At 36.9% G+C, this 13,574-nt stretch overlaps 1 protein-coding gene across 1 annotated transcript; it reads left to right on the top strand.

Moving 5' to 3' along the window:
• The first annotated feature begins 4,341 nt into the window (after positions 1-4,341).
• Positions 4,342-5,909, top strand: LOC112560656. Its single transcript, XM_025232653.1, has 2 exons — positions 4,342-4,559; positions 5,114-5,909. Exons 1-2 carry the CDS (start codon positions 4,426-4,428, stop codon positions 5,679-5,681), a joined length of 702 nt encoding a protein of 233 aa, XP_025088438.1. The 5' UTR covers positions 4,342-4,425; the 3' UTR covers positions 5,682-5,909.
• The last annotated feature ends 7,665 nt before the right edge of the window (positions 5,910-13,574 follow it).

Below are 13,574 nucleotides of genomic sequence, written 5' to 3'. Positions count from 1 at the left end.
CCGACAAGTATTTTCCTGGGAAGGCTTATAAATAAATCTTCTAAGTACACTTTTTTCTAAATGTAGGGTCAGTAGTTACAAAACAAAACAAAACAAAAAGAGGGAGAGAAGTCGTAAGATACTTGGGTTTCTAAAATAAGTAAGTACATTTTATTTTTACGCTATTTAGCAATGGGCAGACAAGCGCACTTAGGATTTCATCTTTCTTAGCGTTCCACATAATGGGCAGGTAAGATTTTCCATCAAGTGATTGCTATATCAATAGAAATTATATATCAATAGAAAATTATGGAATATAATAAATAGAATACTTGGCGGACAAATTTTAAATGCCTCTCCAACTTAAATTGTAGGTTTATGTGAATACAATGATTAGAGCGTGAAAACATTCTACACATAATAAAATGCTGACTATTGTTCATTGTTCATTCCAGTTTTGTGACCTACAGTCTAAAGGTCTCTCTTTATAAAACTCGTGAAATTTCTACATCCTGCTTCTGACAAACTCAAGTCTATATCGGCGTCAGCACATCCAAACAGCAGCGACCTAGTGAACTTTGCCCTTTCTGAAAAGAAGATGAAACTAGAAGTAGCTTAGCGTTAGAAACTCTTTTCATTATGATTTTAAATAAGTGATAAAAGAATCGTTTTTTTCGAAATTTTAATGTTCACATTTTACTATAGAAAAAACATGTAAGAAACTTAAAACTATAACAGGTTATAAGTGAATGCATATGTTTACTTTAGCTGATAAGAAATGTTTTACCCTCAGACAAAATCTGTAAACCACTCTAGAGCATTTGCCACTTCTGGACTCGCTCTTCCTCCCATGCATCAAACACTACAGAAAAACGGACAATGCATGTAAATAAAACTTAAGAAACCGCTTTATTTCCAACAATAAGCTATTTGAAAGAAGGGGAGAAAAAAAACGGGTTGGGGAGTAAATGGTGTTTAACGCCGAGCGAGGAACGAAGTCTATATCACGGCAAGGCAGAGAAAACAGGTGCCACGTGCAGAGAAAGAACAGCGTGCCCGTGACGAGAGATGAACCCAGGACAGCCAACCCCCACTGTATTGGTGACAGGCGCTCACCTCAGAAGAAGGAGACGTTATTGAAGAATTTGTATTAGAAGTAAAATGTTGTTTCCGCTGATCAGAGGGAAATTTAAGCCTTGTTGTTACTGGTTAAGATACGAAACTTTGCTTCATATTTTTCTGATATTTTAATAAGGAAGGGGACAAGTAACAGCAGAAAGTAAGCAGAAGAAATCGTCCAGCGATTACAATATTCGGAAACTTGGAAAGTCAACAGGATAGAGGCGAGCGTCCACGTGTCCAAGACTGGCCGTGGCAGGCTACGAACCTTTTACGGTACATGTACAATATACATACATTTGTTCCCGATATAGTCTAATTTAAAAATAGCTTTTATTTTTATACTTTGATCTTAAAAATAGCTTTTATTTTTAAATTCTTTTTGTATGTCTGTACGCAATCTATGCATGAAAACAGCACGGATATTCTTCCCGCTGATGACATTATTACAACCAAGCCCTGAGCTCTTGTAGCACCAACTCTCTACGACACACTCAGGTAGCAGAAGATGATAAAAAAAAATATCTTGCCTTCAGCAACAAAAAGGGAACTTTCCTACTGACCTGGCGGTCATGGTGAGCTGTTACCGCTAGTTCTCCCTCAAAGATTTTTTCACTCAGATTAACAGTTTAGAGACTGTCAAGGAGAGATGCTGAGGTGTCTTTATCCCAAACATTGTAACTGGGATGCAGAGTGTTTAACAGAAAAGCAGAGTACGAAGAAAGGATGCTCTGTCACTCAAACGGGCTCCTGGCATTACACAACAGGAGAACGCTGTGTTCACAGAGAGGAAATAATTCCCGCAATAATTATTTTCTCTCTCTCTCTCTTTCTCTCTCTCCTCTCTCTCTCTCACACACACACACATACTCTCATGTACACACACATCATTCATACATTCTTTTTTTCTAAGCCCACTTTCCCATTTCAAATATTAAAATCTGTTTATATTTTACCATGGAAATTGTCCATAACTGTTAATGTCGCTAAGAAATAATAGTTTTGGGGCGTTTGCGTCTTCGACATAAATTAATTTGCTTTAAACTTTACAGAGTTTGTAGAAAAACAATTCTACAATTTCGCGCTATTTTATTATTTTACGAAATAATCCAAAATTGAATACGCTGTTTAAATTGCTTAATTGCTAATTGTTAAACTGCTGCAACTGTTTATTGAAGCATTAATTTTAAAGTTTATTTCTGATGGAAACGAGACACTATTTATCTAGCCTCGTGACATTTCTCCATATTTAACTGATCAATCATACATGGGATTTTCGTATTTACTTATTCTGCCTCGCTCGAAAATTGTTGAATTGTAAAAATTATGTTTGATCTTATGATAAACATGCTTATGTTCACATAGGAACAATAGATGAAGGCGTTGGTTGATTGTATTTTTTTATCTTAGATTATTTTGTTAATTAGCATCAAGCTTTAAAAAGAAGCTTGAAGGTTTGATTCTCACTTCAGTTATAGTCTTCATTGTTAATGTGACTAACTCAAGAGCCATTTCTTAATGAAATGAAAGATTTTAAAAGACTAGAGAACTTCAGTATGAAAACCTTGTGGTTGTTGTATCTGAGACATCACTAGGAAAAATGGAACCAGTGCCAGACATGAATTCGTCGGATTGGGATTCACGGAAAAACTGCCTTGAGTGTCTGTTCACTATCACAAATTCAACATTGAATGAAAACGAGTTAAGCATTCTATCTGTTGAGGTAAGGCAACAACAATAACAACCTCAACAACATATTGCCAGCTACAAAGTTCAGTGCAATACTCAACATTTTGTTTTATGTTTGAGGCTTGGTATTTAATGTAATAAAACAGGGTTTTTTTTTTCATTTATAAGGGATTCCAATCCACATCGGCTGGAGTATGTGTTTATAACAATAACGGATATTACCTTCCTCATTTAGTCTCTCCCCTATAGAAGGTGGTGCTGGTTGCCTTCGAAACGAAGAGGCCGTCGATGTTACGGTTTCCTCTCCAGACATATCATGTTTCGTGTTTTCTTCTTCATCTATTCTTAGTTTCGTAACGACAATCATAATGTTTGTAATAAACGAAAATATACTAAAATGGGCACAGAGTATGAAGGAATTTGTACCATTTTGTGCATGTGTTCTTATTAAAAAAAATATTTATCCTATACACGAAAGGATTGTATAAGATCCAGTACTTTTTAGAACAGAACAGAAAAATGTTTTCCACGAGCTTGACCAATCTTGCTTCTAATCCATGAAAATGACCGTTTGACTACCTTAGCTTACTTCCACTTTACGTAATGTATCTCACTTACTCAACCCGTTCTCGTTGTCCTAACAAGATTTACGAGATCCTCATGGCGGTCATGAGTTGGTTCATGATTCCCTTTCTTCTGTTCCTGGGAATCCCTGGCAACGTGGTGAGCGCCATGGTGTTCTATAGACAGGGTCTTGGAGAGAGAATCAACGTCTGTCTCTTCCTCCTGGCGCTGGCTGACCTCGTCAGTGTCGTCATCCTGTTCCTTTTGTATGTCGAGGACCGAGTGAGGAAGCACTTCAATCCAGACGCCTGGTTCATATTTGTCAATTTGGGGTGTGAGTGATGGTCCTTATTATTCTGTTTTGTCTGTTTATAGTTTTGTTTGTTAAATTTTGATTTGAAGTGAATCCCGTTTGACTAGATAGAAATAACTGTTTTGTTTGTGTCTTGAGCAGCAATGCAAGAAACACAAACCTAGTAGTGCCTTGCTGTGAAGGTAGGAATACCTGACCGTTTTCTCCAGCGTGGTATTTAGCTAAGTCTCGACCAGACTGATAAAAGGTGTAAGATATTTCATATAAATCCTGTTGAAGTTTTCTTGCTTTTTTTCTGCTCTATCTCTTGTGTTCGACGTAGGCCTCAAGATAAGTAATAGATTGTTTATCGTGTTTCTGACGGAGAAAGCTTCAAAAGCGGATTTGTCAAGTGAACTTTTATTCAAAGACTTTTTCTACAAAAATAGGAATTGCTAATATATATTTTCATGTAGAGCTTTGTTAAACCTTGTGGTTTTTGATTATTTGTTTGTAATAGTCATATCCTTTAACTTATATATATATATTGGTGTTCTAAAGTAGTGTGCATGGCTAAAGTGCGTGAGGGTATTGTAGAATAATTTACAACATAAAATTACCCTTTCGGCACTAATGATAATGTACCGTTATCTATTGTTAATCATGTAGGTGTTAAGAGTGCCGAGCGAGCCTCTCAGTTTCTGTCGGCTGTCATCGCCTGTGAGCGCTGTTTCTGTGTCGTCAGTCCCCTCCACGCCAAGCGGCTGCTGAAGACGTCCACCATGACCGCCATTGTTGTCGTCTGCTGTGTCGTGTTGGTGGGAGGGATGCTTGTTATTGTGATTCCCAAACACACCGTCGGCTTTATGTACGATCCTACTGCCAACATCACCAGGTCTTTCCTAACGGTGACACAGTAAGATTATTTGTCATGTCACAGCAGAACGTGTCACACGGTGTCTGTAATGTCTCAAAGAAAACATCTTTACATAACAACGTAGGATGTGTTACATAACAAAGTATGAAGTGTTACATCATAGAGAGGTATGTAAAATGAGTCTGAGAAACAAGTTACAGTAAATAATCAAATGCCGATCATGTCTTTCAGTAAGTTTATTAGGCGCGTCTGATCATCAACCAGATTTATGTCCTGAGCCAATTTTTTTTCTTTCCTTACGAGTAACTTTGACTAGTTTTCTTTTATTACGTTCTACTGCAACGTACGTACAATTAAATAAAGAGTGATGTATGTATAATTTGACACTTCCGCCTTATCAAATTATAAAAGCCTCATTTAGCAAGTGCATTGAATTAGCATTTAAGTTAAACCACGCAAAGGTCAGTGATTCAACCCATTTTTCAATAAATGGCAAATTATTTATAAAATGGATTACATTTACGAAACAAATTAAAATGTGTGCGAATTAAAACAGAGTTAAAGGCTACCGATAAAATTTCTTTTCTTTTCAGGTACTACAAAGATAATAAGGAAGTTAGTGACATATTCGACATCATTATCTACGCCACGACACTACCAATCACCTACTTTATCGTCATAGGGGTCTGCACTTCCATCACCGCCATGAAACTACAGACCGCTGTTAAACAGAGAAAGTCGATGACAAAGGTGACGACTGGGACACAGAAGACTGTACATCTCGGGACTAGTATGTCGAGTAAAGAGGTGGCAGTAACCCGGATGTTGATCGGGACCTCCATTCTGTTTTTGGTGTGTATGATTCCCAATATTGGTCTTCAGATCTTCTCTCTCCTTCTACGAGAGTTGATTTCCACCGGCGTGTATTCTAATCTGAATCTAGCCCTGTGGTATTTTATCTTCATGTGCCGTGGCATCCGCTCGTCTGTAAACTTCTGTGTGTATTACATCATGGGGTCAAAGTTCAGGGTGTCGGTACACTCTTTATATCTATGCGTCGGACAAACGTCAAAGGGCAAGGGTTTGAATAACGGCGTCAAGAAAGTCAATATTTTTGGTAAACATCTACCTTTCACCCAGGGTGTCGTGAATTATATTTAAACTGAAGATACAGTTTTTTAAGTGTATTGTTCAACAATATTTATCCAGACGTCATATTCTTTTATTCACTATACATAAAGCTTGACTTTGTTCTACGCTTTTCTGAGTCCCGTGCAATGAACACAAATCCTTGCTTGCTACTATTCGAAATATTTTTAGCCAAATACAATAAGAAATAGGTACACAACATATAAACAATACCAAAACTTTAACCAAAAGAGCTACAAAAGCAAACATATATCGTTGTATACACCACCGCATCACAATAAACTCATCATTCAGAAATACACCAGCCTAATGAATATTGTACAATGAAGTTACAGACAATATCATCGGAAATGGAGATTAGTTAATCCATTATGGGGTTGTGTGTCTAGTGACTCTTACTTTTCTTGATGTGATATCTGTGATGGAACGTGAACTGCGCCTTTGATTTATCGTTGTTGACAGGAGTGTGAACCAAACTCAGGAAGATAAATCGTTCCGCAAATAATTTTACGATCTTTCAAGACTTCCCAGCCTAAGGAACTCTAAGAAATATGAAAGAATATAAAGCTGTTTACCTTTTAAAGGCAACGACTGAGGCAACTAGGACCTACGAATAGTAAGAAGAAACAGTAGCAAAGACAAGCTGGAACTCTATTAGACTGACATGTCAGCCGTCCCCAGCCTGTAGTACCGTCCGATACCGACGATTTTCTGAAAGTACAAATCTGATTTATATTGGACCGACACTGATGTAAATAGGATCCATATTGGAATCATTATTGTCGAGATGTTGGTACAATGTTGGCTCATATCGTCCAATCCAAATCTCGCCTCTGATGTTAACATTTCAGAAAAATTGATCAGGTATGAAACCGATTTTTCACTGGTTAATAACGGGACTTATACCGCATGTAGGCAAACACTAAAACATCGCACATACATAATAACAAGAAATGTAGACCGCATGGAGATTTTTACACACCACATGCCCACACCGGTATACTCGCTGTGAAAAACAGGAGTGATAGGTAATCAGTAAATAATCGGTAGTATTATGTAATATAAATAAAGAATTATAAATAGTATCATTAGCGCAATATATTTATCAATTGTGGACATTTGTGCACTCTTTTCTTCACAAAACAACTCTGCTCTTTGTGTAGGTATGTATACATTTAATGATATGAGCTAAATTTAACTTGCAAAAATTACACAATAAATGTTTAAAATAATTTCCCAATAAAATTACATCCGTCAATCCTTACCTATGTCAAGATATCTAATTTTAACACAGTTCTGAAAGAAAGTTCCTTGTCTTGGTTGAAGATCAAACATAAAAATAATAAAGTTGATATTCCGGCAGCACTGCTTTTACTGATGACTAATCGAATGATATTATTAACGTCGGTCACTGGGTATATTCTGTTTCAGTGTACCTACAGTGACTGGGGACTAATGTTCCAGAATCCAAATATATATTTTTCACTTCCACATACACACACGGAGAAACACACACACACACACAAACTATCTTAACCCATAGAAACAAGCAAAACACCACTGACGCCTCCATTATTATATAGTCTATCGGAAAAGGATATTAAAACAGCGAACAATATTAGAATTATTCTTGTAATGTTTATAACTGAGCTTGTCACAAAGGTTATTCTGGTTTACAGTCGGACATAGGATGCTTACAAATCTTAATTTTACTTGAACTTAAAGCGACATCAATGGATGAATAAATGTTTCAGGAGATACACGTACACATGATAATACTGGTTGTGTGTTGTTGTTTACATGTTTTGTGCGTGTCGATGCGTGAATTGCGTCATTGCCGATCTTAAAAAAAAGTGGCGTATGGAAGTTGCGTCATGTTTGACGTCAAGTCTGTTCACACTACGAAGTTTCAAACATTCGTGATGCACTGAAACTTTTTACGTCACAAAGTTCTACAGCGTCTACAAACAGAGTGTTTGTCAACATTCCTGAAAAAATAAATTTGAAATAAATTCTTCGAGAAAAATGAGAAAAAGAAAGTGAAAGTTCAATTTAGAGATTATCAGGAACAACGAAGCAGTTTTAATGGTTAAGGTCCTAGTAGATGGTATAACATTGTCCCTTATTATCATTGTTTACGAAGCAGAAACATGTAGTAACTACAGCACAACCCAGCACAACACCTTCAGTCACCATGAGGCACACGTCTACACTGGTCACAAACTGTAACTTGTACAACAACTACTTCGCTGTGGAAACGTTGAGCTACAAAGACTTTCACAAATAACACTTAACGGAACCTGTCAGAAGAAGACTAAGACAATTGATTTCCCAATAATTGTAATTTAAACAAAGAATCTGTGATAGAGCACCGGTGTGTGAAGAAATGACACAGATCACAATATTTATTTAGATGATAAAGCACTTGAGCGCGCGCACGTACATGCATGATCCCTCCTACATTCCCACACTCGTCACGTCACGCAAGACAGAAGTTTATGGTCATGGTAATGAGAGATCATACACGTAAACACACACACGCACGCAAGAATCGGTACAAAACAGCACACACACACACACACAAAATTGTGTTATTATTTCTTCTATCAACTCTTAAAATTATATTTTTACCACTAACATTGTTAATAACCACGCTTGGAAAAATACATTTGTAGCTTAAAAAAAAAATACAGGCAAAAATTTGGAGATTTCCTCTTTGTGTACCAACATATATGCAACTTCAAATTTTGTAGTAACAGGTAATAAAGTGTTTGGTTGCTTGTCATGACTAGGTGAGTACATTTAAACAATAGAGGCTGATTATTTTAATTCCTGTCAGTCGGGACAACGCCCTTAAACAGTAGGATAGTGGCATTTCCACAAATTTAGTGAATCAATCACTTCAGTGTGTTTTCGCATTTTATTATTCGTTAAAATTTGTTTAGCTATTTGATCACTCCTTGTTGTCTTTCCTCTTTAGAGGTAACTAATCTATCTTTCAATTAACAAGCAGCATATAAAAAGGCAGACATTTCATCAGACTGTGTTGTCAACTTGGAGCTACATAAAAGAGCTTAGAGAATTCATCCTCAGTGAAAAGACATATTACAATAAGTATTTTATATGTTAAGTATGATTGATCGCCATATCTCAAGTAAAACAATATTTTACGAGGGAAAGCACTCCACGTGTTCAAAATTTCAGACACACTTTGTGGTTGTCATTTTCTGCAAAAATGGAACCTGTGTTAGGAAATCATTCAACGGACTTGGAACGATGGAAAAACTGCAGTGAATGTCTGTTCACAATCACAAGTTCAACATTGACTGAGAATCTGTCAAGCATTCTGTCTATTAAAGTAAGACAACAAAAATAACAATTATTTGTTTTCTAGTACAATGGCACACCATAGTACATTGTTTTTAATCTAATTTTTTAATATATTAAATATATTTTAAATGCGTGTAAAATTTCCAGTTTTAGGATCTTCATTTATAAATAGTTTCTCAGTTTCTCGCGATGTATGCCTAGACAACACTACTCTGTTCGAGATGAGGGAGGTCGTGGCGCCACTGTATACTTTATTATAAACATGCTTCCAACAACTCTATTTACTGAAGCATCTCTCTCTAAAACTGAGAGGGACGTCCACCCATGATCAGTAAAATGGTATTTTCCTATCATCTACATCGATCTATGTGTTTACTTACCTCTTTGAATGCTTTGACACTATCCTTTTGTCTTTTCAAGATTTATGAGATCCTCATGGTGGTGATGTGGCTGCTCATGATTCCGTTACTTCTGTTCCTGGGAATCCCTGGCAACGTGGTGAGCGCCATGGTGTTCTACAGACAGGGTCTTGGAGAGAGAATCAACGTCTGTCTCTTCCTCCTGGCGCTGGCTGACCTCGTCAACATCATGTTCCTCCTTTTTTTGTATGTCGACGAACTCGTAAGGAAACACTTAAACCAAACTCCTGGTTTACAGTCTTTACTGGTGGTGAGTGCTGATATACTTTCTTTGCTGATCGACTGTTTTGTTAGTGAGTCTCACTAGGCAATCAACCCCCACTTTGACTTTACAGAAATAACTCTTTTGTTTGTAAGTCTTGAAGAGTGTAGTAGTTCAAAATATGCAAGCGGACTCGCTTGATGAATACATACTTTATGTAACGTACAATGATTTACCACTAATCTTTAAAAATTAATTATTTACAAAAATAAAGGGATTGTGAATCGTTACTGATGTAGGTTTAACCAGCATTGAGTGGGCCTCTCAGTTTCTGTCGGCTGTCATCGCCTGTGAGCGCTGTTTCTGTGTCGTCAGTCCCCTCCACGCCAAGCGGCTGCTGAAGACGTCCACCATGACCGCCATTGTTGTCGTCTGCTGTGTCGTGCTGGTGGCAGGGATGTGTGCTATCGTGATTCCCAAAAACACAGTCGGCTTTATGTACGATCCGTCTACCAACATCACCAGGTCCATTGTGACAGTGACAAAGTAAGAGTATTGGACACTTTAAATAAATTTTAAAAGTGGGGTGGACAGTACTCTTAATTGTTTAAAAACGTTCCTGAAGAGATAGGTTTTGAGGAAGAATTTGAACGCTTCAATGTTAAACAGAATTCCGCCTGGAAACCACTCGGTTAACCTGCCGGTTCCAAGCCCGGATGAAGGAGGAGGGTTGGGCGTGGGGCTATCAACCCCACCCTGTACAAAAATAAAGCGCTAGAGAAACATTAAGCATATTAACCGCACTTTATGGCTGGGTGTGGTAAGAAAAAGTTAAGCAGTTTTAATATAAATGTTAGAATAGTATGTTTGTTACCAAAATTCTCCTAACGATTTGTGTCTAGGCGTTGTTATCTTTATTTACAAGGTAAGCTCTAATGCCAAAAGAGAGTAATGTGAGGATACAGCAAGTACAGAAGCTACTTAACATCCTTATACACCACATGCTGTGAAAGTATTAAAAACGAAATTATTTATAATGTGTTTCAACACAAATACAGTAGAGAATATTTCAAGAGCTCTCCTCTTTTTCACAGATACTACATGGATAACAAATTTATTATTGACATTTTCGACATCATTATCTACTCCACGGTAATACCAATCATGTTCTTCGTCGTCATAGCGATATGCACTTTTATTACCGCCATGAAACTACAGGCAGCTGTCAAACAGAGAACGTCGATGACAAACACGACGACTGGGGGAGAGAAGTTTGTACACCTCGGTACTAACATGTCGAGTAAAGAAGTCGCAGTAACCCGGATGTTGATCGGGACTTCTGCTGTGTTTCTTGTGTGTATGATGCCAACCGTTGGTGTTCAGATCTTCTCTATTCTTCCAGGCAAGATGATGTCGCCAGCGTGTACTTCACTCTGAACACTGTGCTGTGGTCTTTTGTTTTCATGAGTCGTGGAGTCCGCTCCTCAATACATTTTAGTGTCTACTACATCATGGGGTCAAGGTTCAGAGAGTCGGTACACAGTTTCTGTTGTGCATCAGGAGGACGTCCAGTGACAAGTCTTCGAGGTTACAAGAATCAAAGCGAGCGTTCCCACACACACACACAGAGTAGTTCAACGGAAAATACCCGGTTCCTCAAAGAGAGAAATTAATTCGTATTCTTTAAACTGTAACAGTAGCTAACTAGCCTTCATATTACTGTATCTCCGATATTAACAAAGAAAAAAACAATGAATTTGTGAAAATTGTTTCAAATATATAAGACTCTTCAAAGACAGCTTTTGAAAAAATACACTTCGTAATAACATTAGTTTCGAGGGAAATTACCAAAGTGTGTGTATATATGTAGAGAGAGAGCACTACATTAAATAATTTGTATAGTCATAATCTTCATAGCTAAGCATGTTCGTGCATTAGAGTATAAGATAATGGTAGATCGCTTTAAAGAGTACATGGGTCTGAGCAATTCATGGACGTGTAGACAAAGATGGAAGAAAAATCCAATGAAAATAGATGAAGCTGTATTGATCTTACGGGATAAATAATCGATAAATCTGTGACAAGTCAATTGTCGTGAACTGAAAATATTAAGAGAATATTGATTATCTTTGATAGCTAGATAATTGATTATAATTTATTGATCGAAAAGAATGGAGGTATCGATAAACGGGCTGATTATCAATAAAGATGGCTTGTAGAGGAACACTGGTGTAGCAGCCAGAATAAATATATGATGGATAAAGGTGTATATATGATCGTCGAGGGTGTATGAATCGTTAGATAAGAATAGATGTATCGATGACTTAGATGACTAAGGTTGCAGTTACAGACAACATATTGTTATTTACCTGTATCGGCGCCTGGTACTGCCGCCTACAGTAGGTCTCTAATGAAGCATATTTTATATATAATGAAACCAGATTTTGTTAATTTTGTGAGGATTTGCACCCCTCAACACACAAGCCCCATTAATCTCTCATCCCATTTACCTCTATAGTAAAGGGGTAAATATTTTTGAAATAAATTGAAATAAAGGGACATCCGAACGTCTAGGTATCAACAAGCCAACGGTTTATCGTGATAATACAATTTACCATCACTAAAATAAATCAGCAGCAGCTGATTGTAAAACTATGGACACTTAATAGTTCTACTCCGATACAAACTATCAAGCACGTTGATTTGAGCTAGTAAGATGTAAAAGAAAAATACGCTTTGCATCTTAAAAGCAAAATAAATAATATTTAGGAATTTTGATAGTAATAGCGACATAACACAGATATTTAAATTTTTATTATTGTGTGTTTATAAAGTAACACAAATTTTAACTGTTTGAAGTCTTAATTGAAAATGCAACAGTGCCTTTTTATGATTTCAGAAGGTAAATTCTAGACATCAGAAACTTCACTGATTTTATAAATGAAACAGCAGTTATTTGCCAACATTTTAAAACTTGCAACTTGGATAGGGAGTAGCTGGCTTAGTGACCTAGCTCGACAAACTTTTGTGATTCATTGACTACTTAGTGGGATAAGCTACCTAGTCAAATGGAGCAGCTCGAGTTTCTAAAACTTAAAAAAAAATCAATTGCAGGAATCCTACACCTAACATGAGACAAATACGGAAAAAAGACAGTAAAAAAAGGGTCAAGAGTTATGAGTTATGAGCAAATGACCTTTCTCAGGGATTATTTTATCATCATTCAGAGCCAAAATGGCAGACGATACGAAAAAAAGGAATTTCTACCTTATCGTTTTCGTAAAATAAAAATATGAAAATAAATACTATGCGATCATTTTTTAACTTCTCGTCAACCGTCTATATTGTGTACTCTGTCACTGAAAGAAAAGGTGTAAGAGTGTGTACAATATTGAAAGAATGAGAAAGAAAATGTGTGTGTGTGTGTGTGTGTGTGTGTGTGTTATTTTAGAGCATGAAGTGAGTGTATGAGTGCATCGAGTAAGCGAATGAAGTGAGTGGGAGGTCTTCAAACAACAACACCACATTTGCAGTATTTACATTATGACGATGTTTTCGCAACCACTTTGAAACAGGTCGAATAAGCTCCAATAATTGTCTTTCACGGAATGAGGAAAATAAATAGATTTAGCTGTTAGAAAATTTAAGTCAATTTACGACACAGGTAGCCCAATACGGAGTACGATTATCTGGATGGTAAATCGTACACCAAAGGTAACGAGTATTTCAAATGATTTGTCAGAGATGGTCGGGGCTGAGAGAAAGACAAAGAAAGGAAAGAAGGAATGAGAATGTACACCTGTCACGTCCATCGCATACATTTTTTGCTTAGTCACACATTCATCGACAACTTTTTTTTCAAGAGAGCAACTCCTATAAAATACCATTTAGTGAGGTTGCCAGCAGTGATTCCAGAAACACACACGTGATTTTGCTCAAATTTCACGAACATAT

This window comes from Pomacea canaliculata, linkage group LG3 (assembly GCF_003073045.1).
Source record: "Pomacea canaliculata isolate SZHN2017 linkage group LG3, ASM307304v1, whole genome shotgun sequence".
Classification (NCBI taxonomy): Eukaryota; Metazoa; Mollusca; class Gastropoda; order Architaenioglossa; family Ampullariidae; genus Pomacea; species Pomacea canaliculata.
The sequence above is the reverse complement of the archived record's forward strand: the minus strand, read 5'-3'. Positions and strand labels throughout refer to the sequence as shown.

Excerpts from the sequence above, each read along its gene's own strand:
- LOC112560656 (XM_025232653.1), top strand. The coding sequence starts at position 4,426 with ATGACCGCCATTGTTGTCGTCTGCTGTGTCGTGTTGGTGGGAGGGATG. Across the intron at positions 4,560-5,113 it reads TCTTTCCTAACGGTGACACA|GTACTACAAAGATAATAAGG; the intron begins GTAAGATTATTT and ends TTTTCTTTTCAG.